The sequence below is a fragment of the Vulpes vulpes genome, chromosome 13 (assembly GCF_048418805.1).
Source record: "Vulpes vulpes isolate BD-2025 chromosome 13, VulVul3, whole genome shotgun sequence".
Lineage (NCBI taxonomy): Eukaryota > Metazoa > Chordata > Mammalia > Carnivora > Canidae > Vulpes > Vulpes vulpes.
This window is the reverse complement of record NC_132792.1, coordinates 47,655,834-47,670,194: the sequence shown is the minus strand read 5'-3', so window position 1 is coordinate 47,670,194 and position 14,361 is coordinate 47,655,834. Positions and strand designations below refer to the sequence as shown.

The 14,361-nt window shown below is 39.4% G+C and overlaps 1 protein-coding gene across 2 annotated transcripts in view; it reads left to right on the top strand.

Moving 5' to 3' along the window:
* E2F5 (E2F transcription factor 5) overlaps positions 1–14,361 on the top strand; it is a 30,558-nt gene that overhangs the window by 15,329 nt on the left and 868 nt on the right. Inside the window, exons 2-7 of one of the 2 annotated variants that reach the window (XM_072734382.1) lie at positions 5,569–5,678; positions 6,641–6,802; positions 8,099–8,142; positions 9,562–9,626; positions 10,559–10,826; positions 13,041–13,085. In XM_072734382.1, the coding sequence (XP_072590483.1) occupies positions 5,569–5,678; positions 6,641–6,802; positions 8,099–8,142; positions 9,562–9,626; positions 10,559–10,826; positions 13,041–13,085 (694 nt within the window). Of the gene's footprint in view, positions 1–5,568; positions 5,679–6,640; positions 6,803–8,098; positions 8,143–9,561; positions 9,627–10,558; positions 10,827–13,037; positions 13,086–14,361 lie in introns of both variants that reach the window. The other variant, XM_072734380.1, reaches the window with a different exon arrangement.

Sequence of the window (14,361 nt, the reverse complement as noted above, 5' to 3'; positions counted from 1 at the left end):
CAGCATCCTATCCTCTCCTGTGCACATGTGTATATAACTAATTGATTTTCGGGAGTGCTTCCATGGCACATTTTTTACTTTTGGATTCCGGCCCCACTTACTGAAGTGTTTACGAAGCACGGTAGCTAAAACATTGAATACACATGGATCGACAGTTACGGCCTGGAAGAGAGTAAAGTACCTGATTTGCAGATGCAGAACCTGAAAGACGGGATGTTTCCCATAGTTATTGTTTGCATATTAGCGCTTTTGAATGCAATACATCAGGCTCCATCAGAAGAACATTGTTGAACAAATGAGCTGCAAATAATCTTAACTCAAATAAATCTACCACATAATCTCTCTCCCTCCTCCAGAGTTAACATCGGGTCTTAGTTAAAGTGAGGGAGTGGGTCCAGGAAATTCTTAAGGCCCTTTTAGCCCTTACATGCGACCTCTCTCGGTTCTCCTGATTTATCCTGCCCACCTCTACAAAGCATCACAGGCTTTAAGTTTGTCCCACATATAGAAGCCACCTTGTTCGCAGTATTTGTAGGAACGGATTTAATATTTGGAGGGGAGGGATCCCTGGGTGGCGCAGCGGTTTGGCGCCTGCCTTTGGCCCAGGGCGCGATCCTGGAGACCCGGGATCGAATCCCACATCAGGCTCCCGGTGCATGGAGCCTGCTTCTTCCTCTGCCTGTGTCTCTGCCTCTCTCTCTCTCTCTGTGACTATCATAAATAAATAAAAATTTAAAAAAATAATAATAATATTTGGAGGGGAGATGTATTTCTTTCAGAGGGTGGTTTATTCCCCTCCTTCCCCACCCCCCCAACCCCGCCCTCAAGTTGAGTTGGTTTGGTACAAATAGAGGCTTCCTTAATGTCTTCTAGGTCAAATCTATAATAGCAAATGTAATTTTTAAAAGTAAATTCGATACATGCACATGTGCATCTAATTCAATAGTTCTGTGGCAACATGGGATGAGGATGTACCCATTTTGCTGTCTGCCTGCCCCTTATCAGTATCCAGGTTGACCCTCAGGCCTGGGGAAGAGTGCACACTGATGCTCATGGGTCTCAGTTTAAATTCACAACCACGTCAGGAGGACTAGTACTGGGTCCAGCATTTCTTCTACGCTGCTTACTCTCTTACTCTCCTAGAGGAATATTTCAACTTTCTTCTATCTTCTAAACCATTAAGCATCCTCTCCCGTCCACACCCCCCTCTCACCAGCCTCCACTTAGGAGAAAATAGAAAGCAACCAGAAGGAAATGTCTAGCCCGTCCCCCTACCTTGCTCACTATCCAACCTCTATCTGCACCGGCCACTCGGCTGGACTGCAGTTATTAAAATGCTTGTTATTATATTTATAGGCTAATCCTCAGCTCATCTGATTCACATTCCCCCTTGCCCACCTACAGCTGGCCCTTGTCTCTCCTGCATGGTTAATTATCCCTCTTCCCTCGTCACTGGACAGTTCTTATCAGCGTAACTTACTGGCTGAATTAGCTCCCATCTTTAAAGGAGACGAGAAAGGAAGGGGAAAAAACTTCCTGGAGGGACCCCACAACTCCTGACACCTACTGCCCCATTCTTCTGTTCCTCTTTGCCTCAGAACTCTTCAGAAGAGTTGTCTGTGGCCACTTTCCTTCCACTCTTTGTTGGAATCTCTCCATTAAGGCTTTGACTCCATTACTCTGCCAAGAAAGCTCTGACCAAGGTCACCAGTGACCTTGCCAAAGTCATATCTGTGATCAGGTCTCACTGCTCATCTGACTCACCCTGACACGGTACTTGACCTGGTCACTCTTACACTCTTCCCTTGGCATCCAAGACCCCACTCTGTATTTCTCTTTCTTCAGTGGCAGGTCTCTCCTCACTTCCCAGATCTTTTTTTTTTTTTAAAGATTTCATTTATTTACTCATGAGAGATACACAGAGAGAGAGGCAGAGACACAGGCAGAGGGAGAAGCAGGCTCCATGCAAGGGAGCCTGATGTGGGACTCGATCCCAGGACTCCAGGATCACACCCTGGGCTGAAGGGAGGAGCTAAATCCTTGAGCCACCCAGGGGTTCCTCTCGCTTCCCAGATCTTAAACACTGGAGCACCCTGAGGTCAGCCCTTGGACATCTCTTTCTATGGTCACCTCCTTAGGTGAATCCAGTAGGTTCTATCCTGGGACCTAAAATGTCCATATACTAATGATTACTGAAGTTGTATCTCTAGCTTGGACTTCTCTGCTAATCACACACTCTTGTCTCTGGTGGTCTTCTGAACATCTCCCCTTGGAGGTCAAATTATCCAAAGCCAAGTTCCTGATTTCTGGTGCCTCAAACCTGTTCTTCTACAGTCTTCCTCATCTCCAGTGGCTCATGTCAAAAACTGTGGGAATGACTCTTGACTGCTCTGGATCTGCTGCTTGCTATAGCTTCAAAATCTATCCTGAACCTCCCCATTTCTCACAACCTCCAGAGCTACCCCTTCACCCAAGCCACTACCATCTCTTGAATGGATTATTGTCATTGCCTTCTCACTAGCCTCTTTTTTTCCCTACCCAGAGCAGCAGGAAAGAACCTTTTAAAGCATGGCATCAAATCAGCATGTGCTTTAAAAGCCTTCCGGTGGCTTTCCATTTCACTGGGAATAAGACCTGAAGTCTTCACAGTGGCTTGCAAGACCACAGTGATCCGGCCCCTTGATATCCAGTGTTAATCATCTTTATCTGTCTCTCACTTTCCTACTCTCCCTCCCTCCTGCTCCTTTCCTTTTTTCCCCTTTTCTCTCATTGTTCTCCCTCTCCCTCACTGTTCTGGCCATAATGGCTTGCCTGTCTTTCCTTGAGGGAAGTAAGCATATTCCCACTTCAGAGCCTTTGCACTTGCTGCTTCCTGTCACAGGTTCTCAAGGGTCCCTGTCTCCTTTCAATTCAAATGCCACCTTATTCAGGGAGCTCTAAAATTCTGTTAAATATAGCCCCTACATGCATTCCTCCTAATTAATTGCATATTGTTAACTCCTTTCCCCTTTCTGAGGGCAGGGACTTTTGTTCTGTTACTACTCTATCCAAGACATGGAACAAGCCTGGCACATCATAGGTGGAAATGAATGAAGGTGGTGGTGGTGGTGACTTCATTGTATGATTCTATTGAGTATGATGTCTTGAATTACTTCATAAAACTTCAATAATTCACACAACTTTTTCCAAACACTACATAAAACGTGATAGGTCCGTATACACACAAACTCTAAATCTCATCCACGATCCCCTGCTTCAACCTGTATTTTGATGATGAGGCTGTTACTTTCCAGCATTGAAGTATTCATTATGCAGCAGACGTTGTGCTATTATCTAGTTTAATCTTCACAATTCAGATAGGTTACATTTTACAAAGAAGAAAATGAGGCCTAATGCGTTTGAGACCAGCTGAAGATAGGAAGTCACCAGTTGCTGTGACTGGATCTCTGTGTGCCTAACTCCAGAACCTAATGTCGAAAGAATGACGGGGCTGCTGAAATAAAAGCTTCCTGGAGATCCTTTTTAAGTGATATGTTCTGTACGTGCTGGTCGTTCATGTGTTTATATGCTTAAGTAGAAGAGTATTTAGTTTGGGAAATAAAGGACAAAAATTTGTAATTGTTAGTTAATAATGAATTAATAATAAACTAGATAGATTATAGACTTTAAAAAATTTGGAGCTAAAAGTGAGCTCTGATGGCTCTGTGCCTGGTGACCTTGGATAGCTCTTGCAGTCTGGTTCTTACAAACATGTCCTAATACCCCAACCGGTGAGCCGTTGCTATGGGTGTGAAGGCTTTTGTGCGTGAGTACACGGATAATGTAGAGCTGGCTTTGAAGTGCCCTGGGTTACTTCTCAAGAGGGCCTTTTCAGAGGAAAGTGAGAGATGAATCCTCAACTTCAGATTTTGACAGTTTGACTTTGCAGGAGATTATTGCTCTTTAGGGACACAGCCTTAAACTCAAGGAACTTTGTGAAGGTCGATAAAACAGGAAGGAAATGGTTAAGTGCAAGGGAAGAGGAGATCAACGAGACCATGTCTAGTCCTACTTTCGATTTTCTGGTTTCCTAGAAGAGATGGGATCAAATTAGTCAGACTTTGGGGCTCAGAGCCTCGGTTTCTGGTTCTTCATTCTTTCTGCCACATGTTATTTATTCTCTTGGGCCACTGATTGAAGCATGAGTCCCCTTCCTGAAGACCTGAATGATTTTTTTTTAAGATTTTATTTATTTATTCACGAGAGACACAGAAAGAGAGAGGCAGAGACATAGGCAGAGGGAGAAGCAGGCTCTTCGCAGGGAGCCTGATATGGGAATCGATCCCGGGACCCCAGGATCATGCCTTGACCAAAGGCAGATGCTCAACCTCTGAGCCCCCCAGGCGTCCCAAAGACATGAATGATTAATCAGACAGTGGTAGCTTGGCCTTTTGGTAGCACAATAAAGGGACTGATAGAATCGACATTAAATGCCTGTGAGTTGGTCACACCCGCTCCTGTAGAAAGAAGGTCCTGGATTTTGTATGCGTGTGTGTGGCCTATGTTTTTAAAGAATTGAGAATGTAGTAATGCCTTGGGAGAGTGATAACCCATTATATGAAGCTAAATTCTGTTCATTAATTTGGGTAACGTGCTGAGCTTTGCCAGTAAGGACATAAATGTGTTTTTCATTACTACCATGACTCTTATTATGTGACTCCACATTCAAGATAGGTTATTGTCTAACTCACCCTGAAAAAGAGCTGTAGGATAACCTCTTTTTTAAGGTTTTGTCTATTCCATTAGGCAGAATGAAGCTCCCAAGTATGAGTGGGAACCAGTTAGAGAAACAGTATGATATTCCTGCATTTTATTCGTATCATTAGATAGCATGAAATATTCTTCTTGACCTAACTTTTGTTGAGTCAAACTACCAAGCTTTTGTATTGTATCTGCTGGGACCATGACTTTGTGCCATAGATTCTGATTTCTTGTTGATTTTATGCTTTGTGTTGGGATGGCATGATTCACTCCTCCATTTTCACTGTGAATTTAAAAAATGTAGATAGTACATTTCAAGGTTCTACAAATGTATGTATAATATAGAATCCACCCCCCTGCCAAGTATCTAGACTTAATTATTTAACAGGTTGCTGAGATGTAGTTTTCCAAAGTTGCAAAAAACAAGGCTATTTTTAGACGAGACTGTTTATGAACAGAGAAATAAAATAGGAAGTGACACGGGTAGACAATTAGTAGCTCCTCCTTGAGATTAGTCCATAAGATGACATGAAGTATTCTTACTGTGTTCTTTTATTTTTGCGGGCTTCGTGTCATGACCTTTCATATTTCATATATTTTTTTCCCCACTCTAACATCTGCTGGCTTTTAAATGGAATAATTTATTTGGTATTTGCCATGTTTCAGAGCTATTGTTCCCAAGCAACTGACCAGGTCAAATTTGGGATTGGGCTCTCATGCTGTCAACTTAATAATTAATCTTTTTTGGCTTTAAAATATGAATTGTCCTTTATTTCATTGTTCTTTGCCGCCTCCTCCCCCCCCCCCCCACCCCCTTTTAAAAAACAGGCTGCAGATACTCTGGCTGTGAGACAAAAGAGAAGAATTTATGATATCACCAATGTCTTGGAGGGAATTGACCTGATTGAAAAAAAGTCAAAAAACAGTATACAATGGAAGTAAGTCACAAACCAGCACCCTAGTCTAAAACCTTTATTTTTCTTCCTATGCTCTGTAAGATTTGACCTGTTTAGCTCTCCTAAATCCTCTCTCTTGGCCCCCTGGTCTCACCGGGCACCTGCCTTGTCCTTCCCTGCACACCGCTCTGGGCCTCTGTATGTGTCACTCCTGTGTTGGCATGTTGCCTTGCTCTGTCCACTGTTGATTTACAGTCTGAACATTCACAACTTATTTTCTCCCTCAGGATGCTCATTTGGCACACACTGCATGCTGCTTTGTATTACTAATCCCTCTCTGCCTAAGTGTTTAGCTGCCCAGCTAACATAAACTCCTTAAGAACAGGAACTACATGCTATATGTAGGAATGTGTACCATATATATAGTAAGTTGATTGAAATGCATGTTGTCATTTGTTAACTGTTGTATGGTTGTATGTTTGAATGTAAAAAATCCTTTCTGTTCTGCAGATTTGTCCCCTTTGGCCTTAGTTTTGTGTTTTGTTTTGTTTTAAAGCCAGAATCTCACCAAAATATTAAAAGGTTGTAATTTATTTTACCAGCATCTCAGTCTACATCATGACACTTCCAGGTGTGACTGTTTAGCTCTGATACCCCTTTGGTGCCAGTCACTAGCCTGGCCTTTCAGAGGACAAGCACCATTCTAGGACATACTGAAAACTTTTTTTTTTTTGACTTTACAAAAATTTTCATTCTCTGTATGGCAAAAACATTGAGAATTTTGATAATCTAATTGTTCTTGCGGATACATTTTCTAAGCAAATATATTCAGAGGTACGATGTTTAAATTTTCTAAGGATTTTAATGCTTCATTTTTAGAAAATTACAAAGATTTTTGTTTTGAATAAATTACTAATTAAGTCAGTTTTTATTATTACTATAAAAAGTAAATGATGTTAACCTGGGCCTGATACTGGGAATACTAATTCTTGTATGTTTTTAAGAGGTGTAGGTGCTGGCTGTAATACTAAAGAAGTCATAGATAGATTAAGATATCTTAAAGCTGAAATTGAAGATCTAGAACTGAAGGAAAGAGAACTTGATCAGCAGAAGTTGTGGCTACAGCAAAGCATCAAAAATGTGATGGACGACTCCATTAATAATAGATATCCTTTTAAATAAGTTACACATATAGCTGTAGAATTTGTATTTAAATATTTTCCAGTCTGAAGATCAGTTACTTTATTGTTTTTTAAAAAAGTTTTATAAGTGAATATATTTTAATTTTATATTCTAGTAATTTATACTAACATTTGAAAAGTTTTTACTTTTTAAAGTACATAATACATCTATTAACATTATTCTTGTGTTGCATTGAGAAAAAAAATTCATCTACTTTCAATCTATCATTGATAGGATGCAGTATGCTAGCTAAAGTGTGCATGGGGGTTTCTGAATACTAGAAGTCATTGTTAAATGTATAGATATATTTAAATAATTATGCTCAGTGTTCTGAAGTGGTTAAAAATTCAGTAGTTTTGAAAAATTAATTTTTGCTTGAAAATAAAATATCATGAGCCTGCAATCAATCCAGGATATTTTCTGCCTAATATTAACTCAAAGATAGTACCTGCTTGAGTTTGGGGACCAAGGCTTATGTATTTATGATATTACGTTGGGGGAAAAAATTAGTGTTTACTTCACGTGTTTCTTAAAAATCACTGTTCTCTTAAATACCAATGATTCTCTTGATTTGTAAACTTATGTGTACTCTTATGGAATTTTTTAATGGCCTTTATCTCCTACCACTTCTCATGAATTTTGACTAATGTATACAACTAATTTTTTTTTTTACAACTAATTTTTTATGTTGTTTTGTAATCTGTTGAATAAGTCCACGATCTCATTTGCTATTTCCTTTCTATGAATCAAAGCTCCTTAACAGTTTGATAACAATGGGGTTTTCAAGCTGTGCCTTGTGGTGCCCCAAGATACAAAAACCATTGAACTAGTTGATCTTGGACTTTGCTGCACTGCTTTCCAAGATTTTGGCCATTCCCAATTCCCTAAACCATGACTCAGGAAGATTCTCGATTTGGAGGTCTATCTGGTCACTGTCCACTCCTGCTAATAACATCCTTTTCCCCACCAATATTTTCCCTTCCAGAAGCTCTGCTCTGTGAGCAATATGCACTGTTTTTCATCTCCCTCTCAAAGGTCCTTAGATGTCACAGAAATCAAAAATGACTTCTCAGAGCAAAGGATGGGCTTTTGGACCCATCCTTATGGACCTCTGTCTTTGCCTTTTAGACTAAATACCTTTTTTAAAAATTTATTTTTTAAATCTTATCCTGTGTGGCAGCACCTTCATGCATTGGTCATTTTGTTTTGGCCTGCAGATTTATTAATTTAAATGCCTAGACCTTGGTATACACATTGTTCCTTAACTCTCATGACAGTACATTTTCCTATGTAACTCATGAAGACATCTGTAATTGCTTTAATGGTAAGTACTTTTAGTCAATTTGTTCTAACATTCTTCTTCTGATCCACCTGTTTAGCAAAGAGTGATTCGAAATTCCCCAGGCACTCACCCTAAGTCCTTATTTTCAGGAACTAAGGACATTCTGTGTCCCTCTGCAGAGCCTCTGTAGTTATAGGTGCTTTTGTTTCTGTTCTCATGACTATAACTGCTTTCCGGTTTTCACCTCATTGACTGTATTGGTAGGTGTAAACTGGGTGTGGGCGGGGCAGCTAAGTCAGAGATTAAACAGCAATCTCAAAGTCCCAGAACTGGAGTGTCTGTCAGTGACCAAATTTGAACAAAACATGGTTCTCACTGGCACTGTTTATGAAACTGTATGGAGCAAATGTGCTGGTCACAGTGCACTTCAAAGAAAACGTGAGGGCAGAGTTAGGTGAATCCATTATATTACCAGGACAATGATTCCTAGCCCTGCCTCCATGTTTTCCCCCTGAAAGGACAATACAGTGTATTAATAACTATAGCGGGAAAGGGGCTATATTCCCATATTTATATTGCAAGTATGAAATTTTGCGTACATGTTTACATTTAGTTATGCTGGCTTATTAAAAGGACAGTCTTGTGCATTATGCACATAAAAAAAAAGATCTGCCAGGCACCTTGCCAGGGGAAGTCTGACTTTCCAAGGCTATGTTGACGATATGTGTGGAGTTACTGCTTTACTCTGCCACCTTATGTCCTGAGCTTTCTTTCTTTTCTTTTTCTTTAAAGATTTATTTATTTGAGAGAGAGAGTGCACAGAGGACAGGTTAGGGGAGGGGCAGAGAGAGTGGGAGAAGCCGACTCCCCAAGCAGCAGGGAGCCCCATGCAGGCTTGATCCCAGGATCCTGGGATCATGACCTGAGCCGAAGGCAGCTGCTTAACCAACTGAGCCACCCAGGCATCCCTGTTCTGAGCATTCTAAGAAAGTTTGGGGAAAGTATTTTTAATTTTCAATTCAACAGAGTCTGCTTTGAATTTAGCTTTTAAAATTAAGTTCACTTAAGCTCAAGATTTCACAGTATCATACCTAATCTCTAGAATCCCTAGACACTTCAGTAATTTAAAAATCTCAAGTAAACAGTGTTATTTGAGGCTAAAGATTTCAAGAACCTCAGATTTTACACAAGACAGAAGATAAAATTAACGAGCTGACTGTTAATGAGAATAGAGCTAATGCTGAATATTTACCCTCTTCTAAGGTCTACATGTATTACCTCATCTAAACCCTAAACAAGCCAATGCAGTAAGTTATATTTCCCTCATTTTACAGAATTAGGAACCAAGGTCACCTAACCTGGGATTCAAACCCAAGCATTCTGACTCCAGAGTCCATACTCTTGCCACTGTATTCCAAGATCATTGTATCTTCTAAAATTTAAAAATATTTTTTTCACCAGGTGATACACTTTTGGCCATTCAAGCACCTTCTGGTACTCAGCTGGAGGTACCTATCCCAGAAATGGTATGTAGGAGAACTTTTTTTTTTTTAATTTTTATTTATTTATGATAGTCACACAGAGAGAGAGAGAGGCAGAGACATAGGCAGAGGGAGAAGCAGACTCCATGCACCGGGAGGCTGACATGGGATTTGATCCCGGGTCTCCAGGATCGCGCCCTGGGCCAAAGGCAGGCGCCAAACCGCTGCGCCACCCAGGGATCCCATGTAGGAGAACTTTTCTTAAAATTGACCTACTGTCTTTAAGAGGGACAAGTGTTTTCTCTTTAGCTGTACAAGAGCAAACTGTGTGTAAACACTTTCAATTACTGCTTCTTAAGTTTTTTATCTCAAAGTATTGATATCTGAATTTGGATGACTTTAGTAAAATTACAGAAGTGACCAATTCATTTAACATTTTTTGGTTTTTAAAGATTTTATTTATTTATTTATTCATGAGAGACACAGAGAGAGAGAGAGGCAGAGACACAGGCAGAGGGAGAAGCAGGTTCCATGCAGGAAGCCTGACATGGGACTCGATCCTGGGGCTCCGGGGTCATGCCCTGAGCCAAAGGCAGATGCTCAACCACTGAGCCACCCTGGTGTCCCCCATTTAACATTCTGATTACCAGTTTTATCAAATTTGATTTTGAGCTAGAAGACATGAAGGAATGGGTAATGATACAGTCAGTAATGTTTGAAGAATCAATTAAAATGACTATAACTGATATAACAGTCCTGACTACGGAGAAAGTTCAACTTGAATATCAACAATAACAACAATAATAACAATAATAGATTGCTTTGAGTCAAAGTCGATTTATTGACTCTGCTATATATAATTCTATGCTATATGTATAATTAGTGCCTAATAGCTTTGCTTATTTTAGTTTTTAATGTTCCAAGGTACTTAGAAATGTTAATATTTATTCATTTGTTTATAACCAATAACTTTAAAGGGTCAGAATGGACAAAAGAAATACCAGATCAATCTAAAGAGTCATTCAGGACCTATCCACGTGCTGCTTATAAATAAAGAGTCCAGTTCGTCTAAGCCTGTGGTTTTTCCTGTCCCCCCACCTGATGACCTCACACAACCCTCCTCTCAGCCCTCCACTCCAGTGACTGCACAGAAATCCAACATAGCAACCCAGAATCTGCCTGAACAACATGTCTCCGAAAGAAGCCAAAATCTTCAACAGACACCAGCCACAGACTTATCATCAGGTGGGTCTAGGGCCTTTGTTTTAAAAAGTCAAGAAGGGAGAATATGAATACTGTATTAAACAAGTTGGTGAGCTGTTCTGAATGTCAGCTATGGTTATTCTCTTACCAAACACAGGAGGCAAAATGGTAAGCTTAATATTTAGTGTCCCCTGTGTGCCCAGCACTGGGATAGGTGTGATGAGGAAAATTTTAAAATGGACCCTGCCTTTAATTATATTACTACAGATTTGTTTCTGAGGTAACGTAGACGTACAATCTGATTATATGTTCAGACACACAGACAATTGGATACAGGATAATGTGGTTAGGACTGTAGACTTTTAAACAGAGACCAAGGAAAAGATAGTTAATGGGCCTAAGTATGCAGTGTTCCATAGGATTCCATGTTTGGAATTAATCGAAATTTGTTCATTTCCCCCCACTTTTACTATGTACATATGTCAGGTTTTTCTTTTCTTTTTTTTTTTTTTTTAAATCAGAGGCTTACTTGGGTAAGGTTCTTTTATCTCTTAAATCACTCTAGTATTAAGGGAGTTAAATGCGTTCCAATTACCTTTAAAAAAATCAAAACTGATGTATAGTGACACTTGCCTCCTTTCTTCATACTCTTATTGTCATACTTTTTATTTGGAAGGCTTAGTTTTATGTATTTGAAAAAAGGTCTCAATTCCAATTTAGGATATCTTGCCTTCCTAAGTCGTTTAATCTGAAATGAAAGTAATTAAAACTCTAAAAACTGGGCATTAGGAGGGGTCCAGATCTAAATTATAGAAACTTCCTTGGCACTCAATTTTTTTTCTGTGGTTACATGGCCAGGTATTTAGCCACTCCTTACAGATCCCAAATAAAGGGTCCATGGCAGCTATTCTCTGAATAGTTATTGAATGATTGACTTAGACTTAGTCATGCCAGTCTAGATGTAATATTGCAGACTATTAAAAACGACACTGTAGGACAGCCCGGGTGGCTCAGCGGTTTAGTGCCACCTTCAGCCCAGAGCGTGATCCTGGAGTCCCCTATCGGGTTCCCTGCAGGGAGCCTGCTTCTCCTTCTGCCTGTGTCTCTGCCTCTCTCTCTCTCTGCGTGTGTGTGTGTGTGTGTGTGTGTGTGTGTCTCATGAATAAACAAAATCTTTAAAAAACCAAAAAACAAAAAAAATGATATTGTATACAATCCCATGTTTATTTTCACCTTTGGCACACATCTCATGTGTCATGGAATGTGGCATGAGGCTTACTACTCTGGGGGTTCACAATAGTTAAGAATAAGGCTATAAAGATCTAACTGGACACAAAATACTTTCCAGCCTCCTCCTTTCTTTCCTCTATAACTATTCCGATACAGATATAGAATGAGGTGCACAGCAGAAAGCGTTCTTCTTAAAAAGTTTATGATCTAATCATAATCTAGTGGGAGATGTATAAAGGCAGGCAAGTTTTATGTGGTTTAACTTAGACACAATTAGTACATCAGCCTCCACAAAGCATTAAATTTCTGTATATGGTTTTGTATTTGGAAATAGTAGGGAAGAGTAATTTGGGTTCAGTGAGGGAGAACTTTGCTGAGTTGGGACTTTAGCTCATAAGCCAATGAAGATTCCCCAAGAAGGGAAGTAGCATACTTAGAGCTGTGTACTGGTGAGCACAGGAGTAACACAATTAGCAAAGAGGATGCTTTTGGGAAACTGAAGAGATTAGAGGCAATGGAGACTAAAGATTTGATGTCTGCAGTTATGCAACAAGGAGAGAACATTAACACTAAAATGGGTGATAATAGGATTGGAGAGAGAAAGAGGATTTGAGAAATATTGTTTAGGCAAAATAAAATATGTGAGATCTGGAGATAAATTTAACAGGAGGAATGGAAAGTGATGCTGAAGTTTTAAGGTTGGGTGACTGGGAGAATTACAGTACCACTGACTTTGTAAAACGGAGGAGTCAGTTTTGGGCGAATGACAAGTCTTTTGATCTACATCTTGAGTTTGGAAGCTTTAAAGTAATGCCAAGCACAGAGTAGGTGCTCATGAAAATGGTATCTTTTTCATAAAGTTCTATGACCTTAACACTGTGCTGTTAATCAAGCTGCTGTTTAACTGTTTTATGCTGTTTAAATATATACTGTGTTAAATATATGCTGCATTTAAATAAAATTGCTTTTTACTACTAAACTATATAAATAGACATGTGACAACTTTATCACATTTGTTTCCAGCAGGATCTATTAGTGGAGATATCATTGATGAGTTAATGTCTTCTGATGGTAAGCAGTTCAAAGTTTTACTATTTATCAAGAATGCTTTTCTAGAATTTGTAAGTGGCATAAGATTTAAAAGAAATGCAGAACCTATGTTTTTTAACTGCTTAACATCCTATGATGATTTATGAAAAATCTCCCACTTAATAGTAAATCATAGGCATCCTTCAGAATTTTTACTTTTCTGCATTATGAGAAAAAAAGAGCCCATAAGGGGATACTTATTATTGTCACTGAATAAATTTCTAGTTAGTAAACTAGCTCTTTTCATATCTAAAGAATGTGGCCAAGAAGAGTAAAATTATTATAGGTAATCTCAAAATCCAGTTTTGTAAATAATCCAACTAAGACCATTTCAAGCAACCAGTGTGAAGTCCCTGAACTATTATTATTTTAAAATATTTTATTTATTTGAGAGAGAGAGAGTATAAGCAAACGGAAGGAAAGGCAGAGGGAGAAGGAGAAGCAGACTCTTCACTGAGCAGGGAGCCCAATGCAGGGGCTCAATCCCAGGACCCTGGGATCATGACCTGAGCTGAAGGCAGAAACTTAATCGACTGAGCCACCCAGGTGCCCCTCCATGAACTATTGATATTAACATTAGCCAAGTCGTCATCTAATCTGAATTAATTCTTAAAAATACAAAAAAATAATTTTTAATTATTTTAATAATAACTCTTGGCTTCACCTTTTTGTAAGTTCTTAGGTTCAGTCCTGGTTCCTAACAAATATAGCCAAACCTAGGAAATTGTAACTATTAAAGAGGCAAATGGTACAGTAACCATTAGAGATTACACATTTCTGTAAAAACAGAACATCAGCCGATTAAGTGGAGTTCCTACTTTTGTTTTCAAAGTAGTAACTTGGGCAGCCCCGGTGGCGCAGCGGTTTAGCGCCACCTGCAGCCCAGGGCATGATCCTGGAGACCCTGGATTGGGTCCCACGTCAGGCTCTCTGTATGATGCCTGCTTCTCCCTCTGCCTGTGTCTCTGCCTCTCTCTGTCTCTATGAATAAATAAAATCTTAGAAACCAAAACAAAGTAGTAACTTATTTAGCATATCAGAGGATATACTTTGACCAATGTTTCTGAAGCACATATTTTAGTGTGACAAGTTCAAGCCATAAAAATTTTAACCTCTTTTTCTCAAGCTTTACCTATGCATACCAATCCATAAATTATCTTTAAATGAGAATCCTTCAAAATATACAGTATCTTACAAGTCATTAATTTGATTACTTTTTCTATTATATAGTTAAAAAATTCTTATACATAATTTGGGT